The sequence below is a fragment of the Solanum stenotomum genome, unplaced genomic scaffold, assembly GCF_019186545.1.
Source record: "Solanum stenotomum isolate F172 unplaced genomic scaffold, ASM1918654v1 scaffold4865, whole genome shotgun sequence".
In the NCBI taxonomy this organism is placed as follows: Eukaryota; Viridiplantae; Streptophyta; class Magnoliopsida; order Solanales; family Solanaceae; genus Solanum; species Solanum stenotomum.
Window position 1 is genome coordinate 1 of NW_026035436.1, and position 18,475 is coordinate 18,475.

General features: G+C 33.7%; 4 protein-coding genes across 5 annotated transcripts; 3 read left to right on the plus strand and 1 right to left on the minus strand.

The window, feature by feature from the left end:
• The first annotated feature begins 437 nt into the window (after window positions 1-437).
• On the plus strand, window positions 438-3,134 carry LOC125852742 (serine/threonine-protein kinase D6PKL2). The gene is made up of 2 exons (XM_049532442.1): window positions 438-1,459; window positions 2,056-3,134. The coding sequence occupies exons 1-2, from the start codon at window positions 753-755 to the stop codon at window positions 2,912-2,914; spliced, it is 1,566 nt and encodes a 521-aa protein (XP_049388399.1). The 5' UTR covers window positions 438-752; the 3' UTR covers window positions 2,915-3,134.
• A 2,631-nt stretch (window positions 3,135-5,765) lies between these two features.
• LOC125852740 (glycerol-3-phosphate acyltransferase RAM2) lies at window positions 5,766-8,194 on the plus strand. The gene is made up of 2 exons (XM_049532440.1): window positions 5,766-6,403; window positions 7,289-8,194. Exons 1-2 carry the CDS (start codon window positions 5,780-5,782, stop codon window positions 8,189-8,191), a joined length of 1,527 nt encoding a protein of 508 aa, XP_049388397.1. The 5' UTR covers window positions 5,766-5,779; the 3' UTR covers window positions 8,192-8,194.
• Window positions 8,195-9,228: 1,034 nt separating this feature from the next.
• Window positions 9,229-11,273, plus strand: LOC125852739 (probable prolyl 4-hydroxylase 7). Of its 2 annotated transcripts, XM_049532437.1 has the most exons (8): window positions 9,229-9,491; window positions 9,569-9,655; window positions 9,745-9,802; window positions 10,160-10,264; window positions 10,355-10,412; window positions 10,491-10,666; window positions 10,747-10,807; window positions 10,964-11,273. In XM_049532437.1, the coding sequence occupies exons 1-8, from the start codon at window positions 9,379-9,381 to the stop codon at window positions 11,257-11,259; spliced, it is 954 nt and encodes a 317-aa protein (XP_049388394.1). In that variant the 5' UTR covers window positions 9,229-9,378; the 3' UTR covers window positions 11,260-11,273. The 2 variants fall into 2 exon arrangements, with proteins under 2 accessions (XP_049388394.1, XP_049388395.1); XM_049532438.1 differs by having other exon boundaries at window positions 9,229-9,655; window positions 10,491-10,693; window positions 10,762-10,807.
• A 1,318-nt stretch (window positions 11,274-12,591) lies between these two features.
• LOC125852741 (uncharacterized) lies at window positions 12,592-16,864 on the minus strand. The gene is made up of 9 exons (XM_049532441.1): window positions 16,558-16,864; window positions 16,105-16,182; window positions 15,571-16,008; window positions 14,940-15,075; window positions 14,595-14,757; window positions 14,216-14,344; window positions 13,837-14,031; window positions 12,982-13,104; window positions 12,592-12,900 (listed from the first exon to the last, which is right to left on the minus strand). The coding sequence occupies exons 1-9, from the start codon at window positions 16,742-16,744 to the stop codon at window positions 12,808-12,810; spliced, it is 1,542 nt and encodes a 513-aa protein (XP_049388398.1). The 5' UTR covers window positions 16,745-16,864; the 3' UTR covers window positions 12,592-12,807.
• Window positions 16,865-18,475: the final 1,611 nt, after the last annotated feature.

The following is an 18,475-nucleotide window of genomic DNA, read 5'->3' on the forward strand; positions in this document are numbered from 1 at the left end:
AAAGTTAATAAAATAAATTTCGAAAGATCACGAGTAAGAAGACAAACGAGAAATATACCAAAAGATATCATAAATACACAATTTAAGATATCATTTCTATCATTTAAAAAAATTACAAAAATCTCTTCTACTTGAATACATTCTTTACCCTTCTCTGATACATCCATCGCCTCTCGAATACTTCTCTCCCATTAAATAATGTAAATGTATCCGAGAGCAATAAAAAATCTAGATTTTTGTAATCAGAAAAACTTCCGAAATATGATATAATTAGCCCTAAATGTATGAGGTTTTTGTATTTTTTTTTATAAAAAGACCCAGTAGAAATTGAAGAAGGCCTCTTTGGCCCACATTGCTCTTAATGTGCAACAAAGAGTGCCAGACTTATTATAGGTCATATGGCATTAAAAATTGTGAGTTGGATTATTATAAAAAAGATGTGCTAGGCTTTTGCAATCCCTGTTACTCCCAATACAAAACACATAAATCACTCTAATATTAAATAGAGTGGGTGTATATATAACTATAACTTATAACTGGTGTTCTATATATTTTGTCTCTAAGCTGTTTGATTTCTAGGATATTGTAAAATACATTCAAATTTGAATACTTTTTTTAGTTCTTATATGTACTATTCTCTCATTTCTCTTTGACCACCTCGGCGTCAACAAAAACCCCATTTGACCACCATTCATTTTCTTTGAACCCCAAATCTCAGCTCTTTCAGGCATTTCATCAAACACCTTTCATTCATGATGAATAGAGAAGCCAATAATAGTATAGACACTGATGCCACTTCTCTTAAGGTTAGTTTTCAAGAACTTAGTGTTAGCAATACTAATAGTACTAGCATTGAACTTTGTAGCACTAGTTTTACCCTATCTGAGAATAGTGTAGGAAGTAAGTTGAGTGATGGTGGTTTTGAGGGAAAAGGGATGGATTCTTTGAATGTTGGAGTTGACAAGAATGTGGAATTTGTTGAGAGTGAGAATACTAGTTTTAGTTCAGTTAGTTATTGTAACAGTGCTGACCCGAATGAGGTTAGTTATAGGGGGATTTGTCCATCGAAACCTCACAAGGGTAACGATATTCGGTGGGATGCAATACAATGTGTGAAGGGGAAAGATGGGGAGTTGGGTTTGGCACATTTTAGGCTTTTGAAAAAATTGGGATTTGGCGATATTGGGAGCGTTTATTTGGCGGAGTTAAGAGGGATGGGATGCTTGTTTGCAATGAAGGTTATGGATAAAGGGATGTTAGCTGGGAGGAAGAAGGTGATGAGAGCTCAAACTGAGAGGGAAATTTTGGGTTTGTTGGACCATCCATTCCTTCCAACCCTTTATTCACATTTTGAAACGGACAAGTTTTCGTGCTTGCTGATGGAGTTTTGCAGTGGCGGAGATCTTCATTTGCTCAGGCAGCGCCAGCCTGGGAAGCATTTTACAGAACAAGCAGCAAGGTCTGTCTTTTATACTATGTTCTGTTTTTCAACTGTGTGGTTGGCAGTCTTACTGCATATTTACCAAAGATTTCAATTTGTATGCTTCACTAGTTAAGAAATAATTGTTTCTTTGTTTAAAGTAGTACCACTGGTATCTTGATTAAGTGTCTTATGTTGCTAGAGGATGTTTGATAAACATAACGCCTTGCTGCTAGTCATTTCATCACCCGTCTGGTTTGCTGATTTTCCTCGAGTTTCCTGTGTAGCGTGTGTGAGGAATATTTATGGCGATTGCTCATTGTTTTTCCAAATTGTGTCTCAATCCCCACTTTCAAATCCTAGAAGAACACACTACTGAAGCATAAGGCTATTCACTTTGCTTTCATGAATTCATGATTCCAATTCGAAATTCAGAAAATTGTAATTTACTTGAACTATTTAAACATGATCTATTCTAACTTGGGCGTTATGCCATTTTTGTCTTTATATTTTGATAAATAATTTGAACCTTAATGTCGTGCAATAGTGTATATTATTTGGTATTGAACTTCCAATATTTCATGTCTACAATTTTGAAGATTCTTAAAGAGTTTGTTTCCTTTTTTGGGTGGCAGGTTTTATGCATCAGAGGTGTTGCTTGCCCTGGAGTATTTACACATGATGGGAGTTGTATACAGAGATTTAAAGCCTGAAAATGTGCTGGTGAGGGAAGATGGCCATATAATGTTGTCGGATTTTGATCTATCATTGAGATGTTGTGTCAATCCTACCCTTGTTAGATCAAGTGATGAACCTTCTTGTGCTATCTCTGCCTATTGTATCCAGCCATCTTGTATTGATCCAGCATGCAAATTACCTGTTTGTGTGGAGCCTTCTTGCTTTCAACCTTCATGTTTTAAGCCTCGCCTCTTCAACAATAAAACAACGAAAACAAGGGGTGATCGTGCAATGGTTTCTTCTGATTCACTTCCTGTGCTGGTTGCAGAGCCAACTACAGCTCGGTCCATGTCCTTTGTTGGAACCCATGAATATTTAGCCCCAGAAATAATTAGAGGAGATGGTCATGGTAGTGCTGTTGATTGGTGGACATTTGGGATATTTCTGTACGAGTTACTTCATGGGAAGACACCATTTAAAGGCAATGGAAATAGAGAGACATTGTTTAACGTTGTTGGTCAACCTCTTAAATTTCCCGAGGGATCCACAGTTAGTTTTGCTGCAAAGGATTTGATCCGAGGTCTACTTGTGAAGGATCCTCAAAAAAGATTAGGATTTAAACGAGGTGCCACGGAGATTAAACAACATCCTTTCTTTGAAAACGTTAACTGGGCTCTCATCCGAAGCACTCATCCTCCAGAGATCCCTAAACCAGTTGATCTTACATTTTTTAAACAATCGTCTCAGGCAAACGAGAAAGCTGCTTCTGATTCTGATAGGTCATCTGGTCCTTACTTAGATTTTGAATTTTTCTAAACAAATTTTTGTAGGTGTCACTTTGATGTTCCTAAAGAAATATTTATTTTCACTTTACAATTATCTTTTCTTTATCATAGTACTAGAGAATCCAGAGTATACATGTAGTTCTCTTATCAACTTTCTTCTTTTTAACTGTTTTTCTATAGAAACTTACAAAAAGATAAAGGCATTCGAATCTCCTGAAAATGGGGTTTCCTTTTCATGTCAATACTTTCAGAAAAGTGAAAGGAATATAAAAGTAGCAGAATAAATACCTTTTCTTTTATTCTGTCTGTTAATTATATACTTCGTTTGAGGTGGTTAACCACTTTCCAGGACACCCTTTTACAGAGCACAAGACAAAGACAACACAAGAACTTTTCCTATAAATTAAACTTCCTTCCCCTGTTGTTTGTAAAGCAACTTAACATGTGGACCACTAAAAAGACGTGGTGCAGTAGATGAAGCTGCTCCTTTCTTTACCAAAAGTTTCCAGTGCAAACTCTGGATATGAAAATTTTATGGTAGGGAGTGTGGCACAAATTTAAATTATTCGGGCTTTAATATGGGTACTGAAAACCATGGAAACCAAAAAAACTTAAATTTGGACAAATGATGATTAAGTTATCTTTGCTTTACTTGGTTTGCAATGTGGAGTTAGTGTCGTTTTCTAGCTAATAATATGTCAGTGTTGCTTTGACTGGACATGCTAGCTAGCTACAAGGTTTGTTTATTTTGGATATTTTTCTTTCCAAAAACTGATGCTTAATAGTATTGTTGTAANAGCTTTTCCTATAAATTAAACTTCCTTCCCCTGTTGTTTGTAAAGCAACTTAACTTGTGGACCACTAAAAAGACGTGGTGCAGTAGATGAAGCTGCTTCTTTTTTTACTAAAAGTTTCGAGTGCAAACTCTGGGTATGAAAATTTTATGGTAGGGAGTGCGGCACAAATTTAAATTATTCGGATTTTAATGTGGGTACTGAAAACCATGAAAACCAAAAAAACTTAAATTTGGACAAATGATGATTAAGTTATCTTTGCTTTACTTGGTTTGCAATGTGGAGTTAGTGTCGTTTTCTAGCTAATAATATGTCAGTGTTGCTTTGACTGGACATGCTAGCTAGCTACAAGGTTTGTTTATTTTGGATATTTTTCTTTCCAAAAACTGATGCTTAATAGTATTGTTGTAAGATGCATTTGGCATTTTCCTCAAAAACAGTAAATTATCTTGAGTTGGATGCCGACATTCTGTTCAGGGTTGTGCAGTCTAGGTACCGGATTAAAGTTTCTTTCTTCAATGTGCAGACGAATCATCATAGCCACTGTTTTCTCCAAACTGCATTTTCATAGATATACATGGAATAAAGGAATGACACACTTCTTGAGCGCTTCTGTTTGACCATAGATTTTGAAGTCGAAATTTGAAACTTGAAAATTTAAGTTTTTGAAGTTGTAATTGAAATTAAAGTCCAAAAACTTGAAAATATTTAAAGATCTGATTTTCAAAATATGATCAACTTCACGGTCAAACAAATATTTAACTATATGTGCGTACTATTTGATTTCAAAGAGACATTAATGCATGTTGATTTTGGACCTTCTTCAAAATAAACTCACATTTCAACATTCAAAAGCTAAATATGAAAGAATAAAAATACAATGAATCCTATCATAGATTTAACTTTGCGTGCAACCTGTTAACTCTTGTCTTCCGCCAGATTATATCTGTTAAACATTTATTAAGAGATGGCAACGTCCTAGCTACTATCTGTCCGCTACGGCACATTCATTCTAAAAGTTAGTTGATGAGATGAATGGTAACAAATTACTTATAAAACTCACTACTTCACACGTGTCATCTCATAATTCTATGAAAAGGAGGGACATTTTTAATTCAAACTAATGTTAGGTAATTAGAGTCCAATAAGTATAAGATGAAATATTTTTAACTCGAAAATTAACGTTAATAAATATAAATTTAAACTTAGGATTTATTCAGTGCGCACAAAGTGCTCACCTGAAGAACTGAGGTTGTGGCAGAGGTTGTAGCGGCTGCGAGTTATCATAGTTAAAAAAAAAATACAAATTTAAACTAGTTTTAATAAGATAGGGAAAAAAATTTAATTGCCTTTCATTTAAAAATGTATACTCATTGGTAGAGTTTCAGATAAAATGTAGAAAGCAAGCATCTGCATTTTGTTTTAAGGTCGAAACCTGACAAATATTGGCGAGTTCGTCAAAGATGATTATCGAATATGGAGTACAAATAGTCAATTCTTCAACAACTACTTTATTTATATCAGCTCATTAAGATGGAGGTTTCAAGAATATTGTGCCTCACCTTGGAGTATTTGCTACGAAAATAAAATGTTTTCTAATTCTTTCATCCCATATTTATTTTTTTACTTGAAATAACTTTAGTTAATAGATTGAATTAATTTTTAATAAAATTGAACATCTATTTTTAATACATTGGACAAAGAGAGTGTGTGATTAATTACTAATTGGAGATGTGCACTTTGATAGAAAATTTTCGAGAATCATCCATGTTAATTTTTTTACCTATATTTTATAATTTATTTTTTCATCATATTAAAAAAATTCCAATTGTATTTTTCATATGTTAAACTAATTCAATTTTGAGAAGCGAAATATAACAAATATTTTGCGTATGAAAAAGTGACATTAACCATCTCGGAAATCTCAAAGTAAAAACCATTTAGGAAATCACGCTAAATGTTTGTCCTCATATGGAACGCAAGCTTGTTTTTACCGTAACAAACTTGTATATATATAAATATATATCTAAGCTACAAGAAAGTCAAATCGAACTCAACACTCCCTAATTAATTAGTTACCACTTAACTCAAACTCAAAGCCAATGGCTAAAACAGATTCAAAAAAATTTCCAACAATTCAACAATGTGAATCAAAGGGACGTGAAGATCAAACAGTAGTAGCAGACATGGATGGAACATTACTAGTTGGACGTAGCTCTTTTCCTTATTTTGCACTTGTTGCTTTTGAAGTTGGTGGTATTTCTAGGCTTATTTTTTTAATCTTAGCATCTCCGTTGGCTGGCTTTTTATACTATTTCATCTCTGAATCTGCGGGGATTAGAGTCCTCGTCTTTGCAACATTTGTTGGTATGAAAGTGTCCGATATAGAATCTGTTGCACGAGCTGTTCTACCAAAGTTTTATTCGAGCGATTTGCATCCTGAGACCTGGCGTGTTTTTTCATCGTGCGGGAAAAGGTGTGTTCTTACCGCGAATCCTAGGATTATGGTTGAACCATTTTTGAAGGAATATTTAAGTGTTGATATTGTTATTGGGACAGAAATATGTACCTATAAAGGAAGAGCTACTGGATTTGTTAATGAATCTGGAGTTCTTGTTGGTCATAACAAAGCTAAGGCACTTCAAAAGGCTTTTGGTTCTAAATTTGCTCCTCATATTGGACTTGGTGATCGCAAAACTGATTTTCCCTTCATGAATTTATGCAAGGTTTGTAAATTTCCTCTAATTCTGTGATATTATTTTCGTTTTAGTCTATTCTTAATTAAGTGATATGTTTTTATATTTTTTAAAAAAACTTGTTATATCCTTTATGGCATGCTCTTGTTTTCGTAGAATTGGCATGCATATGTAACGCAATAGTTTTTCAATTTTAAATTTGTCTCCAATCATTCATAAAATTTTGTATCCAATCATTCAGTGTGAAATAGTAAGTTTTTCAATGCATTAGTGCGTGGTGTAAAACATTTTAAACACAAAAAGTCACAACAAGGTACGTAGTAGTTATTAGGTAAACTTTTATGAGTACTGTTCTTTCCAGTCTAAAATATCATTAACTAATTTTCTTACAGGATGTATTACATCCTAAAATTCATTTATTTTGGATCAACGGGAGTATTTTTTTTTTTAATGAAAGTAGTACTCCCTTACTCCGTTCTTTTTACTTGTCAACTATGCATTTTGTTTTCCTCTCAAGACAACATTGATTATTAGTTTTACTAAATTATTCATATATATTAGTATAATTTTTTTAAAAATTGACTTCTAGTATTCCGTAAATTTCAGTCAATCATAAATATATAAATGGAGAATGTATTAATCCTCTCGTAATTTGATAAAGCTGATAGATAAAAGAAAAAAAAGTTTATTTTTACTATATTAGATAGGTAAAAAGGAAACAAAAAGAATAATTTGTTTATTTATATCAAATTACACTAATACCAACAAGGATTGTATTAAGTAGTCATTCATTCTTGACCAAAGGTCTCGAGTTTGAGTCCCTTTGAATCTCTTGGATAATCTAAAAAGTTTACATTATCACGCACATAACTTAGATCAGGAATAATACAACTCTTCTCTTATTACCTTTTGCAGGAAAGTTACATAGTACCACCTGAGCCTGGTGTGAAGCCCATGAGCCAAGATAAGTTACCAAAGCCCATTGTGTTCCATGATGGCCGACTTGTTCAAAAACCAAGCCCTTTAATGGCACTCATCATTATTCTTTGGATCCCTGTTGGTTTCCTCTTAGCATGTTTGCGTATCGCAGCGGGTGCGCTCCTACCGATGCCTTTAGTCTATTACGCCTTTTGGGCCCTTGGGGTTCGAGTCATAATCAAAGGGAACCCACCTCCTCCGGCCCGAAAATCCACAGGCCAAACGGGTGTCCTATTTATTTCCTCTCATCGAACCCTTCTTGACCCAATTTTCCTCTCAACGGCCCTTGGTAGGCCCATCCCTGCGGTCACTTACTCGTTGTCACGACTCTCTGAGATTATTTCACCTATTAAAACAGTCCGTCTAAGCCGTGACCGCATAATGGATGCTAACATGATCAAAAAACTTTTACAAGAAGGTGATTTGGTTATATGTCCTGAAGGAACAACATGTAGAGAACCATTTTTACTGAGATTTTCAGCATTATTCGCGGAATTAACCAACGAGCTTGTCCCCGTGGCGATGTGTAATAAAATGAGTATGTTCCATGGCACGACGGCTAGGGGCTGGAAAGGAATGGACCCTTTTTATTTCTTCATGAATCCTAGCCCTTCATATGAGGTGAATTTTTTGAACAAATGGCCATATGAATTGACTTGTAATGCTGGAAAATCAAGCCATGATGTGGCAAATTATATACAGAGGACGATTGCCGCAACGTTATCGTATGAGTGCACCAATTTTACAAGGAAGGATAAGTACATGGCTTTGGCTGGAAATGATGGAACAGTGACTACAAAATCTGAATTTGCAAGCAAGAAAGTGACGACGGGCTGCTAATAACAGAGATAAAAGTTTATGATTTGTCTTCAAGAGTTCTAATTTGGTGTTTTTCCAAATTTTATAGACATGTATAGTTAGTACTTTAATAGAATACAAAACGAAATAAACTAGTAGTATAGTGGTTGTCTTGATATAAGGACAGATAAAATACTTCGACAAAATATGTACAAATTACCTCATAAATATGCAAACGTTTTAAATAGATGTACATAAATTATGCTATACGTTTCACCGTATTACAAGAAATGATAGGTAAGATCATCTTTTAAAATCATGAATTTATCGCTATGTTAATATATTTAAAAAATCGCCTTAAATGAGCTTTTGGGAAAAAATCATACGATCGTATTAGGAGTATTCTTGGACCGGCTCAACAATGAGGCCCAAAACATAATTTTCTGAATCAAATTTCACCGATCAGTCAATTACAATTTTTTCTTCAGGGTAATTGATTTACAGTGTTAGGTGCAATAAATACACTATATCATGCATGCCAGTAGAGTGTTTATTGCTTGAAAAAAATGGAAAAAGGAGTTACTCTGTCCAATTATAGTTGTCCACTGTTCTATTTTAGGATATTCAATAATTTTTGTTCACTCTATGAAATCAATGAATAATTTTACACTTATAGTTCCTAATTTATCCTTATCATTAATTATAATTCTTCTCTATTACATTTTTCAAGACATTGTATTTTGTTATATTTAAATGGTGATACAGTAAAATTATTCTTTTGTTTATAATTTTTAAGAAGTGTGTAAAGTCATTAATGGACAAATATTGTTGGACAGATAGTGCCTAATAGTTAATACTACTATTCAAGTAATATTTGACTGTTTGCAATTTGCAGTATAAATAACATAAATATTTTTTTCCAAAAAAAAAATAAAATGAAGTCAGTGGTAGGCATAAAGTATTTTCCTTTTTTACTTCAATGTCATTTACCAAAAAAGTACTCTCCTTTTTTTCACATTGTACACTGGCAGTAAAAGCTGCATACCATAATCTAATAACAGAAAATGAAAGTAATCCACGAAAGATTTCTCCAATGAAAACTAAATTTACTTTTGAGTTGATTTCTGATATGGTTATTAAGTGTTAACTATCTCACAAAGTCACTTCTCTTATTAAAAAAATTGGAATCAAGAAGAAAGACGACTTTGTGTAACAGTCTGTGTTGTTTGATGGATTGTTGTCTTCATGTTATTCTCCTATTCTCCCTCTGTTTCATTGCCGTTTTTCCTCACCTGTCTCATTCTTCACGTCAATCATCCTTGTGGAATGGCAATAAAGAAATGTACTGATCCTATCTCCAGTTTCCCTCTTCCTCTTTTACTGGTTACAGCTTTGATGAATGCTTTTTTTTTCTTTCAGAAAAACGTCGATTTTGAAATTGACGACTAATTCCTTGTCGACTCCAATTGATCCAACACGGGTTACACAAATTTCATGGCACCCCAGGTTTGTTTATATATGGCTGATTTTCTGAGAATTGCGAAGAATGAAGATTAATTTGATGGAGCCCTGATAATGATTTTGAATTTATGCAGAGTTTTTATATATAGGAATTTTTTGACAAATGAAGAGTGTGATCATTTCATCTCTCTGGTTAGCATTTTTTTTTCCCTCTTTCTTTCTCTGTTCCTATCTTTCATTCAGAAATGTGGGAGTTTTAGTTAATGCAAGTAAAGGTCATTTTGCGTTAGTTTAAAGAGAAAATAATTTCTTATATACATTTTACTATTATTTGAGTTGAGGGTCTAAACATCCTCTCTATGCTCACAAGTTCTGCTTTCGCACTACTCTCTCCAGACACCTCTTATGAGATTACACTGACTAACCGAGTCTATATATCATTGGATGTGAAGTTAGCGTCCTCTATATGTATATATATATATATTCATCTCCAAACTATTTCACTTCTGAATTTTTCGTCTTTGAATAACATTGGCTTTGGTGAATCAGGCTAAAGATAGTCTGGAGAAATCCATGGTAACTGACCTTGAAACAGGGGAGAGCATAGAGAGTGAATATCGGACAAGTACTGGCGCGTTTCTCAACAAAGCTCAGGTTCATGTCCTGTACCTCTTTTCTATGCTGCAATTTCATTTTCAGAACTTTATTAGTGTTCAATGAAACTTTTGTTAATCTTTATTAAAGGATGAAGTTGTTGCTAATGTGGAAGCCAGAATAGCTGCCTGGACATTTCTCCCTGAAGGTACTTTAGTACTACCTCTATGACATTGATTGGCTTCATCTCTATAAATTCTTATTTTTACGCCAACTTGTCAATCAGAGAATGGAGAACCAATGCAGATATTGCATTATGAACACGGGCAAAAATACGAGCCACATTTTGATTTTTTTATGGACAAAGTTAATCAAGAGATAGGCGGTCATCGTGTAGCTACTGTCCTTATGTATTTATCAGATGTTGATAAGGGTGGCGAAACAGTTTTTCCTAGATCAGAGGTAATTCCAATTTTGTATGATTTTCCTGTTTTTCGCTTCAACTACTTGAGACGAAAACTTTCCTTTCTTCTAACCTACAGGCTGCAGATTCTCAGCCAAAGGGTGATGACTGGTCTAATTGTGCTAAAGATGGCTATGCAGGTACCATGAATTTTAATGTAAAGTCTGTCAACTAGTCGGTGTCCATCAGCATATTCGTTGAAATTTAAGTGAATTTCACTATATATTTGTGTTCGATATTGAAAATACTAGATTCAGTTGAAGTGAGACCAGACTTATTCTGACAAAACTTTGCAGTAAAACCAAAGAAGGGCGATGCGTTGTTGTTTTTCAGTCTACATATTAATGCAACAACTGATCGTTTGAGCTTGCACGGAAGTTGCCCAGTGATTGAAGGTGAGAAGTGGTCTGCTACAAAGTGGATTCATGTTAGGTCCTATGACAGTATTCCATCAGCTGAGAAGTGTATCGATATGTATCCTGAATGCTCCAGTTGGGCTGCTTCTGGTGAATGTGATAAAAATCCTTCATACATGGTTGGCACTGAAGAATATGTAGGTCATTGTAGGAAGAGCTGTCATGTTTGTTCATGATAGAAAATTATAAATCTATACATGCGTTTTCTGCATCTTTTAGCACAACACATCCTCAACTACTGTGTATCATGACATATAACTCAAGCTAAATGCACGCAATTGTGCACGTAATGAATCAGGGGCGGCTCAATGCATTTTAAAAATGAGACATCCATCTTAGGCCTCCAAAAGAATAAATTATATTGTGTCTTATGTTTCTTTCTTTTTTGTCAATTTTTAAATTTAACTTTTACATGACATGTTTAAGATCACCAAATTAAAAAATACTTTGGTATATTATAAAAAAAAATTAAAAACTAGGCCTCCAATTTATTTTTAATTTTAAGCGACTAATCACATTTTTAAAAAACATAGTAATTGCAAATACTCAACTTAGGATAAAAGAATGCCCATGTGCCCCCACTCTAATTGTGCAAGATCTGCTAAGTTATTTCATACTACAAAACATGGGAAAAAATGTGCAAGAATATGCCNGGTATATTATAAAAAAAAAATTAAAAACTAGGCCTACAATTTATTTTTAATTTTAAGTGACTAATTAACTTCAGCCGCACATTGATAGGTCTCGCTCGCTTGTTAGAATTATAGAAAGCATCAACATTCTTAATACCCATCACATTTGTTAAAAAACATAGTAATTGCAAATACTCAACTTAGGATAAAAGAATGCCCATGTGCCCCCCACTCTAATTGTGCAAGATCTGCTAAGTTATTTCATACTACAAAACATGGGAAAAAATGTGCAAGAATATGCCAAGTGCCAAGCGCAGAGATAAAGCAGGTAAAAAACGGGTGTAAGATAGAATATCCCACAAAAAATCGTTAAATTAGATTTAAAAAACTAATGAACAGTTATAAAACATAAACCCACAAAAACAGATAGAAATATTCTATCAAACATCCCAACTTTTTCTGATAAATAAATTCATGACTACTTTAGAGAGATCAGCATACTCATTTCGGCGACAAGGATCATCCGGACACATTTGGGACAATAGACCCGCAGGAGGCGACCCACCAACAACGGTTCATGGAACTGAACTAAATAGAAGAACATCAAATGTTGATGCCAATACTGTCGGAATGGAAACAAATGAGAAACCATGTTCTAGATCCGAAAGTAAGCCACCGAGGTGTTCTTTTATTGCCATTTTTGGACGATGCGCTAAAACTCCTGTCTCCTAAAGATTCATAGCCATATTTTCATGTTTCAATTGTTATAGTGTTACATCGAATTTGAGACATTCTTTCCAAACATGAATCATGAATACACAATTGTCAATTTCCTTTTTTTCATTCAATGAAATGAATCGAATGGACAAAGTTGGATCTAGTAAGCAAAATCTTCATGAACTTGTCTCCAAAATGCTACAATATGGGATCTGTAACACCAACTATTGAAGAAATATTCTTCTTCTTTCACTGCGTTAGCATTACATTACAGGATAGGACCCAAAAATGGCCTATGGCTATACATTTCAGATGGAAATTTAATTTAATACAAGGGAAGATACAATTCCCTATAATATTTGAGTATGCCATGGTTTAGAAGCCAAGTTGGTGATACTTGGCGTAGTCGATCTCATTCACTCTAATACAACACAGTATATTTTCTGGTAAATCCTCTGCCTTGTTTCCCTGCACCACATTTTACCAAGTACTATCAGATACAAGTCTCAAGAGGTAATCAAATCCGAACTTAGAAATGTTAATAGCTACCTGAATTGTCAGACCAAAGTCAAGAACACAATTTTTCAATCTGTCTTTAAATGATTCCACTCCTTTTCTTGCGAGGTAATTGAATCTGTGAATGTCCAAATCTATCTCTAAATAGTTTTCTCCCTGCAATAGCCAACATTAAAAATTTCAGTATGAACACGAAGGAAATATGTTTGATTTTACGTGCCAAATACATGAATGTTTGTACACAAAAGGAGTGATTATCCTTATAAAAAGGTAAAAAGTATAAGCTGTCAATCTATATGCATCAAGAAAATGTGATTGGAAAGATTTGTTTGAATATTCTTTTGTCCAGGCACCACAACCAGGGGCAGACCAACGTTGATCAAAGGGGTGTTAAGAGACACCGCTTTGTCGGAAAATTCTACTACTATATATTTTAATTTCTTGACAATGGATGCCTCTTGGCACTTTGGTTCAGTGCTCACTTTTGTTCTTTGATAAGTAATATTGAAACCAAGAAGTGCTCGGAATTTCTGGTGGAAGTTTGTTTCCGTAGAAGTTAGAAGGTGATGTCGTTTATATGCAATGTACAACATATCATCTTTTACTCATGCAGGGGCAGAGGGAGAGTATTGGCTAGAGGTTCGGCCAAACCCATTGGTTCGAACTTTGTATTAGTCTTAAAAATCCATTGAATATTTCCAAATTATTAATTTAGAAACCAATAACTTAAAGACTTTAGAATTCAGAATAAGCTTCAAATTCTGGTTCCACCGCTGGTCTCATGAAGGTGGGGATTCAGAGTTTGCTATTTTCAGAGGCTAGATATAACCAAGTCATAAGAAAAAACTGTAATGATGCTAGCTGTACTGAGTTTCTAGATTAACGTACCAAATAAAATTCATGTTGAGGACGTGAGAGCACAGGCTTTTCGTTGTATGCATTCAAGAGTTTCTTCTCAGCTGCACTTAATTGAAGATCCTCTGTGTTTACAACTCGGCCCAAGAATTTCAATCTTTCCCTGAAGGGTGCATTTGTATCCCTGGGAAAGCCTTTGATCTTCTCTGTTTCATCACGTATTAACCTCTGTCCCACAGATAGCAAGAAAAGGAATAATGAATCAGCAATTTATATAAAATGAGAAAATTATGTATGTACACAGTAAAATCAAATATACTCCTATCTGGTTACAGGAAGAGGTAATCTTGCTAAGTGTTACTCATAAAGAAATCACAAAATGAAGTCATGTAAAGAAAATTCACCATCATACCTGGAGATTTTCTTGAAACTGGACTGGCATTTCCTTTGAGTAATTTTCTGAAAGTTTAAAGTAGAGAACAAAATTCATCCCTTCTCCATCATATTCATTTTGGAAGATTGCAGGAGGGTACAACGGTATCTGAGATGTAAGAACAGTCAATCATTGTTTGGGGAATGCAAATCATTAGTAGTATGAATTCTCCAATAAAAAATACTGCCAGCATCTTATCTGGGGCAGGTTTTAAATGCCGAATCTGAGCAATAAAAATAAATCTAATATCTGAGGAAGATATGATTGTGCATCAAATATGAGACAATATACTTCAACAGTGTTTTGAAGTATACACTGATATAACAATGTGAAGAAAAAAATAGTGGCATCCCAATACCTGAAGATTTACAACAAGAATGGATGGAACTTCACTGGATGAGTCGATGGCTGGAAGTTCCACAAAACGGGCAATATGATCAATTTTCCGTGGTGATAAGAATACATCAGCACCAAAAGGATAAAATGCAGCACAGTTTAAAGCAAAGTCTTTCTTCTTATCCCTGTCAAAGAATTTAGAGGGATTGAACTTAATATTCAATTGAGCAAAATAAACTTGGAATATACTCGAGAAAGAAATGGACAGAGTCGGAGAAATGCCTATTATAGTCATATGCCACAGATCTTGTTTAGAAAAAAAAAATTATCTCACAGATGGAGTCCCTCATCAGTAGTATTCTCTTACCTGAAGAAATTTTTACCACGGATCTTGAAAGTATTTGGCTCAACGGACGACCAGCAGTTTGCCATTTTCCGTCCCAACGGGCTGCAAGGAATTTGAGAACCAGCTATTGGTCTTTGCAGAACAGTCTTTGGTGACACTGGAGAATGAAAAGCAGACAAGTCAGCAGCATAAAACAATTAAAGTGAATCCAGTTGTAGCTTGTAGCACTATGTAGATACAATCAACACCTTCAATTGTCGTCTATGATTCAAAGTACGCTTAGACAAGTTACAGCTATTATGTGTGGGTCACAAATATGACGATCAACTCAAGATGAAGTAACAGCATAACTACATTCTTTATATTCTACTTAATGCATATTACCTAATATAATGGTTTATTCTCTTAATATATGATTCCATAAGTTAAAGGTTGATTACAACAACTGTTGCTGCTACAACTACGCCACAGTCCCTAACAAGTTGGCCTCGGCTATATGAACCCTAAATATGTCGTTCAATTTACACTCATCTCAGTCCAACATTTTAATCTCAAAATCCTTTTAGCATTTCGAAAGTGGTTTATGCAAGAAAAGTAGCCAATTTCACACTTTGGCTTTCATTAACAGTATATACAAGGTAAACGAGCTTACATAATGCAGAACTTGAATTTGTTTCTCTCCATTTAAAAGATAACATCTGGGTTAGGGATGATTTTTTCCGGCTGCGTGGTGAGATGGGGTTTAGAGACTTTTTCTTTTCATCCGAAGAGGCAAGACAAGGCAGACACGGATTTTGTCTTCCACAATTGTGGAAAATTCCTGTTTCAACCCTAGCACCACCATCGATGCTTCGGGGCATTTTATCATTAAGACTTGGGTCATCCATCTCATTTTGAGAATTGGACTTAAGTTGAGAATCTGCTGAAGAGTTTCTCTTTACAACACCCTCTTTGACAACGCTTGGTTCTTGACTTCCATATGGCTGTTCATGTTTTTCGGAGAGGTCAGAAGCAGCATTGCCATTGTGATACACAAAATCAGAAAACCTTGGAGAAACCCCAGTTGAAAAAGATCCATTTTGAGAAAAGACTGCACATTTTGAAATCATATATATAACATTGATTAGAGATCCTCCTGCCCAAACAATGCAATGACTACAAATTTCTAACGAGGCGGATAACTTACCATCTTGAACACTATGAAAATCATCCTCACAGTCAGATTCAATCACCATCTCCGGGTCGAACCAAGACTCTGCATTTCCTGTTTAGGGCACAAAATCGAGTTATGATCTATTATAAGCCTCCAACTACAGCAATTAAGATGTTACTAAATAGATAGAAATATTTCCATTACGGTGTTGACTATTAATCACAACAGATTGGAAACTAACCAAAAAAAAATATCTCAGAAAACATATTTCAATACTCAAGTCTTTAAAAGCTAATAGCAACAACAAGAAACCCTGATAGGGCGGATCCCCCACGAACCCAAATTGATTGTATTAAAATTCCATAAATATTTGATTGTGAACCCAGTTATCATTAACCCATGAACTTCAAATCCTAAATCCATTGCGTGGATACAAATAGTTACCTAAGTGAATGTTCAATTAATTTCTAAGTGATGCAGTAATACCTTGAAAAGCAGGATTAGAGTAAGAATGATCAGCTGAAGAAGATGGTTCGATCTTACTGAGATTTTGAGAAGCCGAATGAGTCTTCGATACATTTCTCCTTCTACTAACTTTGTGTTTCTTCCGACGAACAAGCTTCCGCCCCTTAAATCCTACACACCCATTAGGTTTCGATGCACATCCTCCCATCTTTCACCTGTAAATAAATCTACTCTAGCAGATTCTTAGTATTAATTTTTGGGGTTCAGCAATTTTTTTTGCAGAGAAGAGAAGTTTATATTATAAAAATAGTTGAGTTGAGACCTTAAAAATGATGGATGATTGGTCAACGACAAAATGCTTCCGACTGTGGATGATTAGTAGTAGTAGTATTGGGTACGAACTTTCCTACTTTATAAATGCCATGTACCTACCAATATTCACCACTACGCGCTTCAATTATCTACTCACTTTTTTACCCCTTTATTTATACTCTTCTTTCTTTTGAAACATGCTTCGAGTTATTCCGACACTTTTAATTTGAACGAGTAAATATTTTTTAACTCTCAATTTCATAAAAAACAAAAAGAGTAGGAGCTTTTAGTAAGCGGTAAAAAAATACTACTTTTAAATTACTCATTTTGTTCCCTAATTCATGTTTATGGTACAAAATAGATACTTATTTTCATTTATTCAGATTAACAAATTAAGAGACAATTTAGTATTTTATTTTTATTATTTTTAATAAATGAGATGAATTTAATAGTTAGGAACTAGATTAATATTAGCCTTATTTTTGGAGTATTAATTTTTAATGACATGTTAAATTAAATATGAACAAATAAAAATATATTGAGAGAATATGTGCTTAATTAGTTCGGTTTGTGTCAAATGAACGATCACTTAACATTGATAGAATAGGACTATGTTGGAAATTATATCTTATAGAAACCAAAAATGACTTGGAGTTATATTTTTATGTTTGGGAAGAATTTGTTTGAGTCACTTATAACTTCTTTTTATAATTTTTTATATGAGATTTTTATAAATAAATATTTTTATTTATTTATATAAAAATTCTGGAAAAAATATTTTTTATTTTCTTTATTTTATAAGTGGTCAGGAAGTTTTAATTTCACTTTTGTCTTATGTAGGTCTTTTAGAAAAAAACATTTACTAAAAGAATAATTTGGTGAGATTAACATTATTTTATTCTTGGTTCTCATTAATTACTTTGTTGCGTTTCAATTTAATTATATTGCTTTTGTTTTAGTCCCTTTTTAAAACAACGCATCTTTCTACATTTGATAACTTTTTAAATTGGATTGATTTATTATATGTCGCTCAACTAGTAATAGTTAATACCTCGCGTAATTTTTTCTTTATTCTTACTTCAATAAGGAAACTGATGTATGAGATAACAAGTATTACTATTAGTTGAGTAATTATATGAGAAATTATTTTTTTAAATTTTAATTCTTTACATGATTTGTTTAATACGATAAGATTCATATGATATTTTTATACATTACACATGTTTTAAGTTTAAAATTACAAAATAAATTGTGACTACTCAAACTAATATACTTAAATTAAAATAAACAAGTCCAGTCTCTTGCTTCACCACATAATCTTTTTCCACAATTACTAGATTAAGGACTATTAAAATTAGAAAATGAAAGGGAGTAATCCTCTCTTATTTTTCTAAATAAAAAAAAGACAAGTATTTTGAAGTAATTACGTTTAATACAAGTAATAAGTTCAACGGAATGGACGGAGGCGATACAAAAATAGCACCAAATGTTGAATTTGAACACATTTTTTGAAAATAAGCATCGTAAATTCATATTTTAATACGACGGCTAAACAGTAGGTTAAAAAAAGTTGATTTAGGTATATTGACTGGATTTTTTTTTTTTAAAAAAAAAGTCAAATTATAAT